Here is a 14,714-nt window from a genome sequence, read left to right on the forward strand (position 1 = left end):
AGGTCAAACTTGATGATTACAATTTTGGGAAACCACATTTTAAGAAAAATGTTGACAACACAAAGTCTGTCAAAAGTCTGGCAAACAGGGTGTCTTTCAAGAAGGCCACCTGAAAAACAAACAAAAAAAACCCCAAAAAAACAAACAACAAGAAGGCCACCTGAATAGGAGGCAAACTGCTTAGCTCCTATATACCTAGCATTCTAGTAAAACCCTAAAGTTTACACCAGATTGAATCATGATCAAGAATTCCAATGAAAAAGTACAATGATTTTCATCTACCTTTGAACTGCATAAAGTTAGCTAGTCTTGAGTCAAGCTCATTCCAGTACAGTATCCCAGCCCAACTAGGGATACTTGTAGCCTGCAAAGCTCTGTGACAAGAAGGAATAAGAGTAGAGGGCTCCCCTAAGAAAACCCCAACATGGTTAAAAGAAGAAGAAGAAGAAGAAGAAGAAGGAGAAGGTAGAAGGTAGAAGGGAGAGGGAAGGGAAATCTTAGAAGCCCGATGGAACAGCAACAGAAGTAATTAGCAATGAGCCACCGCAGTCCTCAGACTGGGTCAGGAGCTATATGGTCTCTAATACCTTGCCCGGAGATACTAGAAAGGGTTCTGAAGATCCAGTGCTTTGAACCTCAAAGATGAGGGGTGATGGTCATGGAGCTAAGCATAAGGAGGTGGAAATCAGGGCAAGAACCCGGGGATCCCAAGTTGAGAACATACAGGGCTGGCCCTGGGACAAAGCCCTAATTGATGAATTTAAGCTGGAAAACTGAGTAAATAAAAAAAAAACACCATCAAGTATAAAAAGTTATTTGAAATCTAATTCCATAACAACTGTAAGCAGAGGAAAAAACTAAATTTCCACAAAGACTATTCAAATACTTACCAAAAAAATGAAGGGTCAAAAATGAAATACAACTTCTCAAGGAAAGAAACAGAACAAGAATAAGTAGTAAAATATCACCCAAGAAATGGAATCCCTGAAAACTAAAAAAGACCAAACAGAAATCAATGGCTTTGTGAGACAGCTAGAAATATTAGAACAAAATCAAAAGACTGCAAAAATAGAAGAAAATTTAAGAATTATTGGACTTTCTCAAAACTATGATAAAAAAAACCCTAGCTGATATATTCTTTAAATTCATTTAAAAAAAAAACAGCCCAGAATAAAATTAAAAAGCAAAATAAAGATGAAAAGAATTCATCAATCCCCTCCTGAAAGGAACTCCAAAAGGAAAAGTCTTAGGAATGTCATAGCCAAAATCCACAGCTCCCATGTCAGAGAAAAAATACTACAAACATTCAGAATGAAACAGTTGAAATATCAAGGGACCAGGATCACATAAGACTGGCAACTTCTACTAAAAAACTAGATCTTGGAATATAATATTCAAAAGACAAAAAAATATGGGTTTGCAACCAAGAATAATTTATCCTGCAAAGCTGAATATAATTCTATAGGGGGAAAAATGACCTTCAATGGAATAAAGGACTTTCAAGCATTCATGATGAAAAGACTGGAGTTAAGAAGTAACTTTGAAATAGAACTTCAAGAACTGAAAGAAATCAACAAAAGTATTAGCAACTGGAAGGAGCTGCAGGATGATAGAGTGCTAACATTCTAGAGGAGAATAAGTGATGAGGCAGCTAGGTAGTATAGTGAACAGAGCAGTGGGCTTGGAGTCAGGAAGATCTGAGTTCAAATTCATCCTTAGACACTCACTAGCTATGTGACTCTGGGCAAGTCACTTAACCTCTGTTTGCCTCAGTTCTCTCAAATGTAAAATGGGGGTAATAACAGCACCTACCTGTCAGAGTCACTGTGAGGATCAAATGAGATAATTTTTGTAAACTGCTTATTAGCACAACACCTGGCACATCAGAGTCATTATATATTATATAAATGCTTATTCTCTCCCTTCTTCCCTTCATGTATTAATGTATTTAAAAGGAAATGAGAGAGTTAAGAAAATCAGAGGATCTGTATTAGTTCTATTATGAGGGTCTTTAAGAGGGGAAGAAAGAATAAAAGGAAGAAAACACTAATTTAGAAAGAATAATCATAATTATAGTAATATTAGTAATAGTAACAATAACAATAATAGCAAATAACATTAACATAGCAGTAACTATTTGCCAGGCACTGTATTAAGCGCTCTACACTTATCATATTTGATCCTCACAACAATCCTGGGAGGTATGCTACTGTTATCCCCATCTTACAACTAAAGGAACTGAAGCAAGCACAGGTTAAATGACTTGCCCAGGGTAGAAAAAGGGAGTGGAACTTGATATTTTTCATAATTTAGGTATGTGGAAGAAATGTACAAACAAGGAAGAAGGGGTGGGGAAAGCAGGCGTCAGATGAATTTCACTCTTATCTGAAACAGACAAAGGAAAGTCGAACAACATACAGACAGCGCAGTGTAAAAATGCTTCAAAATTAATAAGGAAACAAGCAGGATTAGGAAGTTGGCAGGGTTCAAAGAGAGTAATATTAAGGAGAAAATAGTCACAAGGAAAACAAGTTTCCTGATCTTGAAAGTGGGTAGGAGGAAGTACCTTGGACTGCCTCTTAAGACAATTAAGAAATGGCCAAACAAAATGTAATATATAATTGTACTGAACTGATAGAATGAAGTTAGCAGAACTAGGAGAACAATTTACATGAAGGACAACACTGCAAAGAAAAATAACTTTGAAAGGTCTTAATAACTCTGATCAAAACAATGATCAACTATGTTTTTTAAGATATGTTACCCAATTCCTGAAAAAGAGTGGACTGCCACAAGGTTCAGACATACATTTTTGGATATAGACACTATGTGGATTTGTTTGCCTAATTCTTGCTTTATTTGTAATAATGTTACTTTTTTTCTCTATTTAACCTAATGATAGAGGGAGAAAGAGATCAGGAGAGGGAGGGTAGCAATAGTGAAACCCCTCCCTTCAAAAAAAGAGGCTGAAATAATACTTTTAAATGCACAGAAAAGAATAAAAGGAAGCTCAGAAAGAAGCACAGACAAGTAGAACAATTTTGAAGGCAAAATGTAGAATTTATGTACTTTTTTAAAAACCAGAATTTCTTCTGAGTATATGAAAATGTCCCTTTTTTTGTATTTAGGTTCCTGTCTTTAAAAATTAAATTTAAAAAATAAAGCATAGTACTCAGGATGAAGTGGGGAAGAGGGGATTGGAAACCATGCCATAAACATGGTTGAAAAAATTGAAGAAGTGTTTTTCTTGAAAAGAAGACTTAAGGGTACCATGACAGCTGCCTTTGTGTAAGTGAAGAGCTATTCTGTGGAAGTGAGGTTAAATTTGTTTCACCTGGACCCAAAGGACTTAAATAGGAGAAATGGGTAGAAGTAGCAGAGGGTCAAGGTCAGCAAAGTGGCACTGTGCATAGAGCACCTGGCCTGGAGTCCGGAACATTCATCTTCCTGAGTTCAAATCTGGCCTCAGACACTTATAAGCTGTGTGACCCTAGGCAAATCACTTCATCCTGTTTGCCTCAGTTTCCTAATCTGTAAAATGAGCTGGAAAAGGAAATTGCAAACATCTCCAGTATCTTTGCCAAGAAAACCTCAAATGGGGTCATGAAGAGTAGGACATAACTGAAAAATGACTGAATCAAAGCAGAGGGTCAGATTTCAACTCAACATAAGCAAAATGCCTTAATGATTAAAGATGTTCAGCAATAGAATGGCCTGCTTCAGAAACATGAAGACTTTCAGTGATAAAGAACAAGTGGAGGCTAGATGACAAATCATCAGCTATCTTGTAATTCAACATGAGTTAGACTAGATAGCTCCAATTCTATCAATTAAAAGTTGTACAATATCTCTGAAATTCTGTTTCTGCTATTTAGATACTATGTCATCATTTCATTGGCAAAAAAAAAAGAAGGAATATTGTACTAATATATAACTGACAAGTTAGCTTTTGTTAATCCAAATCAATTTTGTCTTAAGCTTAAAGCAGACAGAAAGTTTTTTTGTGATTAAAAGTATGGTAGGATTAAAATATCCATGTCAACATGTCTAGAATCTGTCATTTCATCAGTGTGGGCAATATTGTTGTGGGAACTTCTTCCATTGATACTGATCACAAGCCATCTATAACAAGAGTCCAGAGAGTTGCCTGAGGCTCAGAAGGATGAAGTGTTTTTTTCACGATCTCATAGCTAGTTAAGTGGCAGAAGTGGAATTTAAACAATGTCTTCTAATTTTAAGTCTGGTAATCTAGTAGTAAGTCTAGTAGTACTATACTATGCTGTCATGGCAGCTAAGCTTTATTCAACTAAACTTTTAAACTGCTAGAATGTTTTGGATTTGGGTTTTTCATAACCTAAATAAAAACGAGACATGAGGAAAGAGAAAGAAAAAAGTGAAATAGACAGATTATGGTAGACATGAAACCATGCCCTAAGAGGATTAGAGAAGAACAGGAATGTTTAGTTTACAGAATACTCAAAGAGAATATATAGCTATATTCATATTTTAAGGGCTTCATTATATGAAGAAAATATCATTTATTAATTTTCATGAATAGGGAAGAATTACAACCAATTATTACTTTTTTGTGGGATAAGGGGTAAGGAGGAGCAGTGAAAAGGAAGATTTCAGCTTAAAGAAAGATTTTTCAAGAATTATAGCTGTCCCTAAAATATAACTGGTTCCCTTGTCAAATAGTGATTTCCTGTCACTGGAGCTGTTCAAGCAGAGGTTGAATTTAATGATACTTATTTATCCTGCAGGGACACTATAGAAAGCATTCATGCATTAGGTATGAAGTTGGACTAGGTCATCGCTCAGATCCTTTCAATTCTAAGATTCCATGTTTAAGAAACTCTCTACTTAAGATGCTCAGTTGACACATTAAAAACTTACACTGCTCCTGCTATTAATCCATTCTCCACCACATCTTTGTCTTCTGGGCATAAAGGTTTATATTCTGTGTAGTTTCTTTCTTCAAGATTTCTCAGAACCAAGTTATAAAGAATGTGCTCATTGGGTTTTTGTAATAGATGCTCAAACATCCTTAAAGTCATAATGCTAATCTGTAACCAAAAGTATAAGAATGAATTTTAAAATATCTTTTAAAATTATTATTCTTGCCTTTGTGCAGTTTTTGTTTCCAAATTTTATTAATCAAATACATGAAAAAATGTATATAATATATACATGTCTATATATTACATATACATAAGTAGATATTAGTATCTTAAACATTCTAATGTTAAATTCAAAATTGTTCTTTTTTTCTCACCTCATCAGATATATGGTCACAGTGCTCAATTAATCTATGCCGAAGTGGATGTCTGTTAATTTCCACTAGTGTTTCTGGTTCCCTCTGCTCTCCAAGAATAAAAGAAACCATTTCTTGAAGTAAAACATCAGAGGTTACTTGCCGAACAATGCGATGGAGCAAAGCGGTAGATGTCAGAATACCCATCTCTGAACTGGATAAAGTAAAAAGATACTTACTGTTATCAGAAAAGACTAACCTGACATAAAAACACTGATTTTATTATTATTATTTTTTCAATGGAAAGAGGCTACTCACGTTTGCATTAACTGTGGTTCCATAACACCAATGAAAAACCTTTCCCGAACAGCTCTGGCCAGAGCAACAGCAGCAGACTAAAATACAGTATAAGAGTAACATTTTATAAATTGGAAAAAAACCCACATATTTTAAATAATATTTAGGAAATTTGAAAACTAATTTCCTAATTTAATTATGTGGGGAAAATAACCTTCCTCCTTAAGTATATAAATTGATCATATAAGAAGCATCTTGGTCTAATGCAAATAGAGTGCTGGATTTGGGGTCAGAAAGATATAGGTTCAAATATTGCTTCTGACACTTAGTTGTATATCTACAAAGAATTTAACCTCTCAGTCTTAAGTAACTCTCTAAGACTACAAATAATGGATGTTGTTGTTTGTCCTTCATTCTAGAAGAGGACCATGACATTCAGGAAGGAGATGTCTTGGCTTACAAGTGAATTGGATTTAAGTGAGAGGTGGCTGTGCAAAATCACAAGCCTCACTCTCTCATCTAGAGTCATCTGGGTCCAGTGGCAAGATATAGATCAGGATGACTGGAAATGATGGATGACAACTGCATTGGCAGAAGGGAGTTCTGCACCAACAAAATCACTGACACCTGGTCAGTACTCTCTTGAAAGACTACCTCAGCATTGGAACTTATACGCCACAGATTAGAGGATAGACAGCTGACAGCTCCTTCCAGAACCTTCGTTTAAGAAGGGCACCTAGGCCAGCCATCTTTTTATTTCCCACCCAACTACACTCCTCTGGACTTCTCCATCATGCCCTCATCAGGTACCTCTCCCTTAGTTTTGTGTGTAACCTTCCTCAGCAGACCATAAGCTCCTTGAAGGCAGGGGCTGTCTTTTTCACTTTCTTTGTATCCCCAGTGCTTAGTAAAGTGCCTGGCACATAATAGGTGCTTAACAATGTTTGCTGACTGACCAGCAAGGTCCCTGATGTATTGACACAATGCACCCAAATTATACATTATTTCTGGGCCTTAGCCACACACATTAGGCAAATATCCAGAAACATGAGGAAAAAGGCACAAATGGCATCCTGGATAGCCTGTCAGAGTTCATAAGCTAATTTGACTGCTGGTAAGCTCATTTATCTCATAAAATATTTTCACTCAGGAGAAAGTATTTGTGTGAAACAAATTATCTTCTCTGAGAAAACTGTTTCAGAAAACTAGTGAACAGCTGGACTTGGAGTCAGAAGATTTGCATTTGAATTCTCCCTCAGACACTCTTATGTGACTCTGGGCAAGTCATTGAACCTCTCTGAGCTTCAGTTTCCTCTCCTGTAAAATAGGAATGATAACAGCACCTTCTTCACAAAGCTGTTAAACTGGTCAAATTAAAGATGCATGTAAAGTGTTTGGAGGACCTGAAAGCATGATATGTTATCCATTATGATTATCGTAAATCATGACAATTAAGCATTCCAGGCAAATGGCAGAGAAATAACTTAAAATCAACCTGCTAAGAAGTGAAACTGCATTTCCTTTTCAGGGTTGGGAGGAGCTCATAGCATAATCTACTGATCACTACAGGAATAAGTACAATAGCTCCTTCTTATAATACAGCAAGTTTTCTAAGTTTCTCAAAGAAATATATTATTTTCATTATGCTTTGTAGTATTTCTGAAAATTATGGAAGCAAATGTTATGCCCATTTTACACACTAGAAAGTGAGGCCACAGTAACTTGTTCAAGGTAATAAAAAAAAAATCCAGAACTTGAACCTCAGCGTGTTTCATTTTCCTAGGAAAAATTATTTGTTTTTGTTTTTTAAACTAGGCTATGTAAACCTTATTAACATACTTAAAATCTATCTTGGGTTCCATGCAAGAAGTTCAAATTTCACATAAGTAGATACAAATTTATATTTTTTGAATGATCTGTGAGTCAAAGATATTTCAAACCTTTTGTGCTTCTTTAATTAGCTGATCACAGTAATCAAACCACGAGAGAAAGGAAATTAAGGCTCGTTTTCCTGGAAAAGCTGATGCATCTTCTTTGTGACTATATGAATCCAAGCTGTAATATATAGAAAATTTTTAGTACAAGATATCCAAAAAAGTTTAGTTATAGCTTTCAAGATGCACACATTTCATTCTGTCACCTGGGTTCATTTCTTGTTCATATGACAATGAGGAAGGCAAAAATAATTCCCAAAAACACAGAGTGTTTACACAAAGTAGTGAAAAGGAAACAAAGAAGGATTAGAAAAACAAATCATTTCAGTTGTCTTTTTTAGTGTGCAGAAATGGAAACAGTGAAGAAAAAATGGAGTTTAAGGAGAAAAGAAAATATGCCTGATTACTTCCTCTCACCTTCCCCATAATCTCTGGAAACTAACAATAGAAAGCTAGGTTGCCTAGTTGTTGGCATGGAAGAGGAATGAAGGAAGGTAAGAGAATCTGCAAATAAATGATAAATAAGTAGGTAAATCTTCTTTCCCTTTTCTGCTGTGCAGAGTGATAACAGGACTATCAGTGGTTGGTCAGCTAAAATAAGAGATCCCCTTTCCAAGTAAGAGACTAAAACAATACTATAATTCCGGTTTTAAAAACATGAAGGAAGGGCAGAATTTAAAGGTAGATATCCCAAGCATTCAGGCAAGCAAACATATGAAAGGTTTATCTCCAGGGCTAGGGTACTTGATTCCTGAGTAAGGGAACTAGTGCTATCTATCCATAAAGATTACCTTCTTAAACAAAGACAAAAGAAAAGTTGCTTAAATATACAACTGCTTGTACTCTCCAATACCCATTCCATTACAATAATTCATTCAAAATTAGGTACCTCTACAAACCTGAAACAGAGCAGTGAAACATAAACATCTCTAGAAGAGAAATGACAATTTTCAAAAGTAAAGGTCAGAATAAAACAGAAATTACTAAAGAATTTACAATTCACTTTTTTTCTTTATGGAGAAATACAAATGAAGTTACTTACCCCCAGTTAATTGCTTCCACTGTTTCAATATCTAAAGGATCCACTGATTGAGGTAAGGCCTTATAGAGGGAAGCAAGTCTGTCCGTCAGTAGTTCACATAAACAAGTGCTCTGGGTAAGGCATTTGGCAGCTGCAGGTTCTGGCAAACTTACTAACAACATCAGACCCTCACATGCCTTCACAGCTATTCGGCCATCCTATAAAAAAGAAAATAGTAGCCCTTCAAATCATAATCCTGACTTCCAATAAGTAGTTTTAGGGGGAAAAAAAACCTTAAAAGCATATTAATACATTTTCTTCTAAACTAAGAACAGATTTTTAAGATTCTAAAAGTTTTATTTTAAACTTTGCTACCACAACCATGCAAGAGGAAAACTACAAGACTTGTAAATAACAAAAGAACTTACTGGGCTTCTAGTAAGATTAAGCAAAGAATTTACTAAATTGTAATCCTGATGTGGCCGAGAAGCAGAAGCCTCAGGCAGTGAAGTAACATTCAGCTGATCCAATCTTGTGGACAGATCATCTGGCTGATGAGGAAGATCATCTTCCATCTCTGTTGGCTCCGTACTACCAGAGAGGTCCTCAGGCAGACAGGCCTGCCTTGTATCTGTTGTCAAGGAATCTTGTCCTTTTAATGTATCCTCTGTAACTATATCTGATTCTCCTTTGGAAGCCAATGATTTTAACTTGTTCTGAAAAGAATCACAACATTCTCAAAGTCATACCAACAGCCCTAAAACTATAATGTCTAGGGGAAAAAAAGTAGATTTTTCTACAATCAGTATTTTATAAGTGCAGTTATTTTAGTAATCAACAAGGTATTAATTATCTCCAGAAAAAACAATGCTGTAGCTCAACATAATACCATGTATCAAATAGATTTAATATATCCCTTAACTGTTTTATGATAGTCTTAATACTAGCTGGAAAATCTTTTCAGCAGAGACAAGTGACCACTAGTTTGGGTATTATTTGCTTTAATTTTCTTTATTGATACTGTATGTTAGATATAACTAACAGAACAGAAAAAATTTTGAGACTAGATCTAAAAGTTCATATAGTCATGTCATCATGAAGACAATATCAATTATGATTCAATTAAGATCATGAGAATAACATGCTTCCAAATAAAGATATGAAATGTAAAATTTTAAATAACATTACACTCAATATCTTTTCATAAATCTAGGTTTTTGTAAATGTAAACATCTCAACATATATTCTTGGCATTTGTACTCCTTAATAAGCACAAAAAACGTTCTGAAGGCATTTTAATTACTATCTTCAAAGATAAGACTCCAAACTTTCTGCTATGATAATTTGTTTCCCTGTAACACAAAAAGAATCTTAAAGGAAAAGATCAATTTTAATACAAAAGTTTTCAGTTGGGACACATAAACAGGTGAGCAAAACTGTATCACAGACACAAATTAGAATCCATATAACAGGTCTTAAAATGATTAGCAAGTGAATTTAATATTTTCCTTTCACCAAACTAAAATCACAGTACTAATAATAGGGTTTATCATTATCTTGAGAAATCAAGGGGTAAGGCATTTGGGAAATAGGGTTTATAATTAATTATCTTGAGAAATCAAGCTGAGAACACATGAAGTAGAGGTGAACAACTGCAAAGAAAATAATAGACTATAAATAGTTACTACGAAGCAATCAATACACAATTATTTTATTAAGCATCTAGTATGTGCCAAGTGATTTGGATATAAGCACAAAAATTGAAATAATAACCATTTGCAATGATCAAAGAGAGGGGAAAATGATCAATTTGTACAAAAATATTTATAACAGTTCTTTTTGTGGTAGCAAAGAATTGGATATTGAGGGGATGCTCATAGAATGGGGAAAGATTGAACAAGCTGTAGTATGTGATTGGGATGGAATACTATATACTATATAGTGGGATGGAATGCTATATAGCACTACTGTGCTATAAGACATGATGAGTAGGATGCTTTCAGAAAAATCTGTGAAGCCTTATATGAACTCATGCAAAGTTAAGTGAGCAGAAGCAGGAGAACAATATACACAGTAATAGCAATATTGTAAGGCTGATCAACTGTGAAAGATTTAGCTGCTCTGATCAAGACAACAATCCAAGACAATTCCATAAGGACCTATGATGAAATATGCTTTGCCCTCCAGAGAGAGAACTGATGAAGTGTGAGTGCAGATTGAAGCATACTTTTTAAACTTTATTTTTCTTGCTTTTATTTTTGTCTGTATTTTCTTTTATAACATGGCTAATATGGAAACATGTCCTACATGAATGTACATGTAACATTGATAAAAAAAAAAATTGCTTGCCTTCTCAAGGAGGGGGGAGAGGAGCAAGGGAAGGAGAGAATTTGGAACTCAAAATTTTTTTAAATGATTGTTAAATTTTTTAACACATATTGGTCAATATTTAATGAAATAAAAACACATTTTTTAAAAAAGAATCATTGAACTAGATGAATGTTATGATCCCCCAAAAAGGGGGGGCTAGACTTCATATTTCAAGAAATCTTAAAAGAAAACTGCCTACATATCTCATAACCAGTGGACAAAGTACAAATGAAAAGAATCCACTGATCAGCTTGTGAAAAAAAAAAAAAAAAACAAATGAAAACTCCCAGGAACATCAGCCAAAATCCAGAGTTTTCAAGGTCAAGAAAAAAAATACCACAAGCAGTCAAAAAGAAGTAATTCAAGTAACAAAAAGTCACAGTTAGGATTACATATGATTTAGCAGCTACCACTATAAAGGCATCAAGAACCTGGAATACAGTACTCCTGAGGGCAAAAGAAACAGGCTTACTCAGCAAAACTGAGTATAATCCTACAAAGAAAAAAAAAACTTTAATGAAATAGAAGAATTCTAAGGAATGCAGATGAAAAGACTAGAGCTGTGGAGAAACTCTGAAGTTTAAACAAAGGAGTGAAGAGAAACGTAAAAAGGTAAACATGAACGAACACTGATAAAGCACTAAACAAGGGCATAAACTGTTTATATCCTAAAATAGGGAAATGATACATATATCCCTGCTGATCCCTAGCATCATCAGGGATCATAAAGGGAGTCTCCTGGGAGTGGTTCTGTTATGTCATGATGATCTTAAGAGAAGAATGAAGAGAGAATTGAGAGGGAAAGGAAAGAAATTATCTTACATAGTCAGAGTGCACAAGTAGGAGTCTATACAAACAAGGAGGTTGTGTATGGAGGGAAAAGCTAACACTTCAACCTCTCTCTCAACTGAACTGGTCAAAGGAAGGAAGGAAGAATACATACACACATACATGCAGTTGGGCACAGAAATATATTTCACTTAACCAGGAAACAGAAGGGAAAGAAGAGAAGGGTGAGAGAGAGTTAAAAGAAAAGTAGCTTAAGGGAGAGACAGTCCTAACTGAAACAAACTCTAAGGATGTGCCAAAATATTTATAGTTCTTTTTGAAGTGGCAAAGAATTGGAATCTGAGGGGATGCCTATAAATTGGGGGATGGATAATTTATGTATATAAATGTCATGGAATACTACTGTGTTATAAGAAATAATGGAAGGGGAAGCTATGAAGCACAGTTGAAAGAACACTTGCCCTGTAGTCAAGAGGACCAGAGCTAAAAAGAAAATTTGACTTTCAAATACAAGACTCAAGAGAAGTGTAAAAAAGTAAACAGGAAAGGGAAATCATAAGGGACTTAATAAGGTTAAACTGTTTACATTCCTTCATGGGAAGATGATATTTGTAACTCATAAGACCTTTCTCATTATTAGGGTAGTTAGAAGAAGCATATATAAAAAGAGGGTACAGGTGTGAGTTGAACATGAAGGGATGATATCTAAAAAATAAAATTAAGGGGAAAGAAAGGAATGTACTGGGAAAAAGAAAAAGGGAGAGGCAGAATGATGTAAATTATCTTACATAAAAGAGCCAAGAAAAAGTTTTTGCAGTGGAGGGGTAAAGCGGGGAGCTAAGGTGGAGTGAGTGAACCTTAATCTCATCAGAATTGGCTCAAAGAGGGAATGACATACACACTCATTTGGGTACAGAAATCTATCTTACCCTAAAGTAAAGTAGGAGAAGAAGGAGATAAGGGGGGGGAGGGGTGATAGAAGGGAGGGCTGATTACAGGAGGGGGTAGTGAGAAGCAAAACACTTTTGAGAAGGGACAGGAGAGAGGAAGCGAGAGAAAGAACGGAATAAACAGAGGCGGGAGAGGGGATAGGATGGAGGGGAATACAGTTAGCAATAGTAACTGTGAAAAAAATTTTGAAGCAAGTTTCTCTGATAAAGGCTTCATTTCTCAAACATATAGAGAACTGATTCAATTTTATAACACTAAGAGCCATTCTTCAATTGATAAATGATCAAAGATATGATCAGTTTTCAGATGAAGTAATCAAAGCTATCTATAGTCATGTGAAAAAATGCTCTCACTATTGATTGGAGAAATGCAAATTAAAATAATTCTGAGGTACTTCATGCCTATTAGATTGTCTAATAGTACAGAAAAGGTAAATGACAAATATTGGAGGGAATGTAGGAAAAATGAGACTTTAATGCACTGTTGGTAGAGTTGTGAACTGATTCAACCATTCTGTAAAGCAATCTGGAACTATGCCCAAAGGGTTGTAAAACCATCTATACCCTTTGACCTAGCAATACCACTACTAGGTCTGTACCCTAAAAGACATAAAAAAAAAAAAAACCAAAAAGGAAAAGGACCTACATGTACAAAAATATTTATAGTAGCTCTTTTCTGGGGATAAAGAGAAAGAACTGATGGTGTCTGAATACAGACTGAAGCTTATTTTTTTACTTCATTTTTCTTGAGGGTTTTTTTTCTGGTCTATGTTTTCTTTCACAACATGACTATTATGGATGTCTTTTGCAGGACTACACATGTACAACCCATATCAGATTGCTTGCCTTCTCAATGAAGGAGTTGGTGGAGAGGGAGGAATGGAGAGAAGTTTGAACTCAAAGTTTTAAAAACGAATGTTAAAAATTGTTTTTACATTTAAACAGGGAAAAATAAAATACTTTTAAATAAAAGCTTAAAAAAAAGAAATGATGGAAGAGTTTCAGAGAAATCTGGGAAAATTTGTATGAACTAATGCAGAGGGAAGTGAATAAAATTAGAATAATTTATACAATTACAACAACATGGTAAAAGCAAACAACTTTGAAAGAATTAGGAACTCTTATTAGCATAATGGCCAACCACAATTCCAGAGGACTAATAACAAAACATGATACCTCCTGATAGAGAGGTGAAAGACTCAGTACAGAATGAGACAAAATTTTTTTGGACATGGCCAACATAGAAATTTGTTTTGATCGACTATGTAAGTTTGTAAGGGGTTTTGTTATTTTGTTCTCAATTGGGATGCTGGAGAGGATTACAGTGGGAATGGGAGAAGGCAAATTTTTTTTTGGTGGGGGGGAAGGCATTTGGCAATCGAGGTTAAGTGACTTGCCCAAGGTCACACAGTTAGTATCAAATGTCTGAGGCTGGATTTGAACTCAGGCCCTCCTGACTCCAAGGCTGGAGTTTTACCCACTGTACCACCTAGCTGCCCTAAAATTTTTTTTTCATTGAAACAAATAAAATATGATATTTTAAAGAGAGTCTTAGAGTATTTAGAATTTATTTGTGAATTTGAATTGTGAAATTCCTTTCCCTTCCCATTTACATCACAAAATCATATTCCCTAAACTTCATCTAGCCCTTGTAATAAAAGTTCACTAGTAAAAGAATGAAATACAATAAAATCTCATTAATTCAGATTCAATTAATTAGAATTTCTAACAATTCAGGCATGCTGGGCTGAAATTTGCCTTTTAACTATGTATGAGATAAGGTTTGCTAAACTAAAAGAGTAGATATTTCAGGTAAAATATCGAGAAAGTCAAGGACAAACTATTTTCAAGCAGCTCAGAAGCACCATTTACAACTAACATACTAGTGATCATTATTCTCTTATTATAGCAAAGTAAATAAGGAACTCTAGTAGGCAATATTGTTAGTTTTGATTATAAGTACTTTTAAGTTTGAGAAATCCATGTTATGGTTGGAAAACTTTGGTAGGTAGCTGAGCGATTATAAGGGCACACACATTTATAGCGTTTAAGATTTGTTATGTTTTCTTCAGTCACATTGTGGGGTAGCTAGTACAAAT

The 14,714-nt window shown here is 34.9% G+C and overlaps 1 protein-coding gene across 3 annotated transcripts in view; it reads right to left on the reverse strand.

Moving 5' to 3' along the window:
* FAM160B1 (family with sequence similarity 160 member B1) overlaps positions 1-14,714 on the reverse strand; it is a 44,161-nt gene that overhangs the window by 15,010 nt on the left and 14,437 nt on the right. For all 3 annotated transcript variants that reach the window (XM_027852056.1, XM_027852055.1, XM_027852057.1), the window contains exons 6-11: positions 8,935-9,222; positions 8,528-8,724; positions 7,492-7,606; positions 5,573-5,649; positions 5,276-5,468; positions 4,897-5,066 (exon numbers count right to left, since the gene is read on the reverse strand). In XM_027852056.1, the coding sequence (XP_027707857.1) occupies positions 4,897-5,066; positions 5,276-5,468; positions 5,573-5,649; positions 7,492-7,606; positions 8,528-8,724; positions 8,935-9,222 (1,040 nt within the window). The remainder of the gene's footprint in view (positions 1-4,896; positions 5,067-5,275; positions 5,469-5,572; positions 5,650-7,491; positions 7,607-8,527; positions 8,725-8,934; positions 9,223-14,714) is intronic.

Source organism: Vombatus ursinus, unplaced genomic scaffold (genome assembly GCF_900497805.2).
Source record: "Vombatus ursinus unplaced genomic scaffold, bare-nosed wombat genome assembly UNPS02009205.1, whole genome shotgun sequence".
Lineage (NCBI taxonomy): Eukaryota > Metazoa > Chordata > Mammalia > Diprotodontia > Vombatidae > Vombatus > Vombatus ursinus.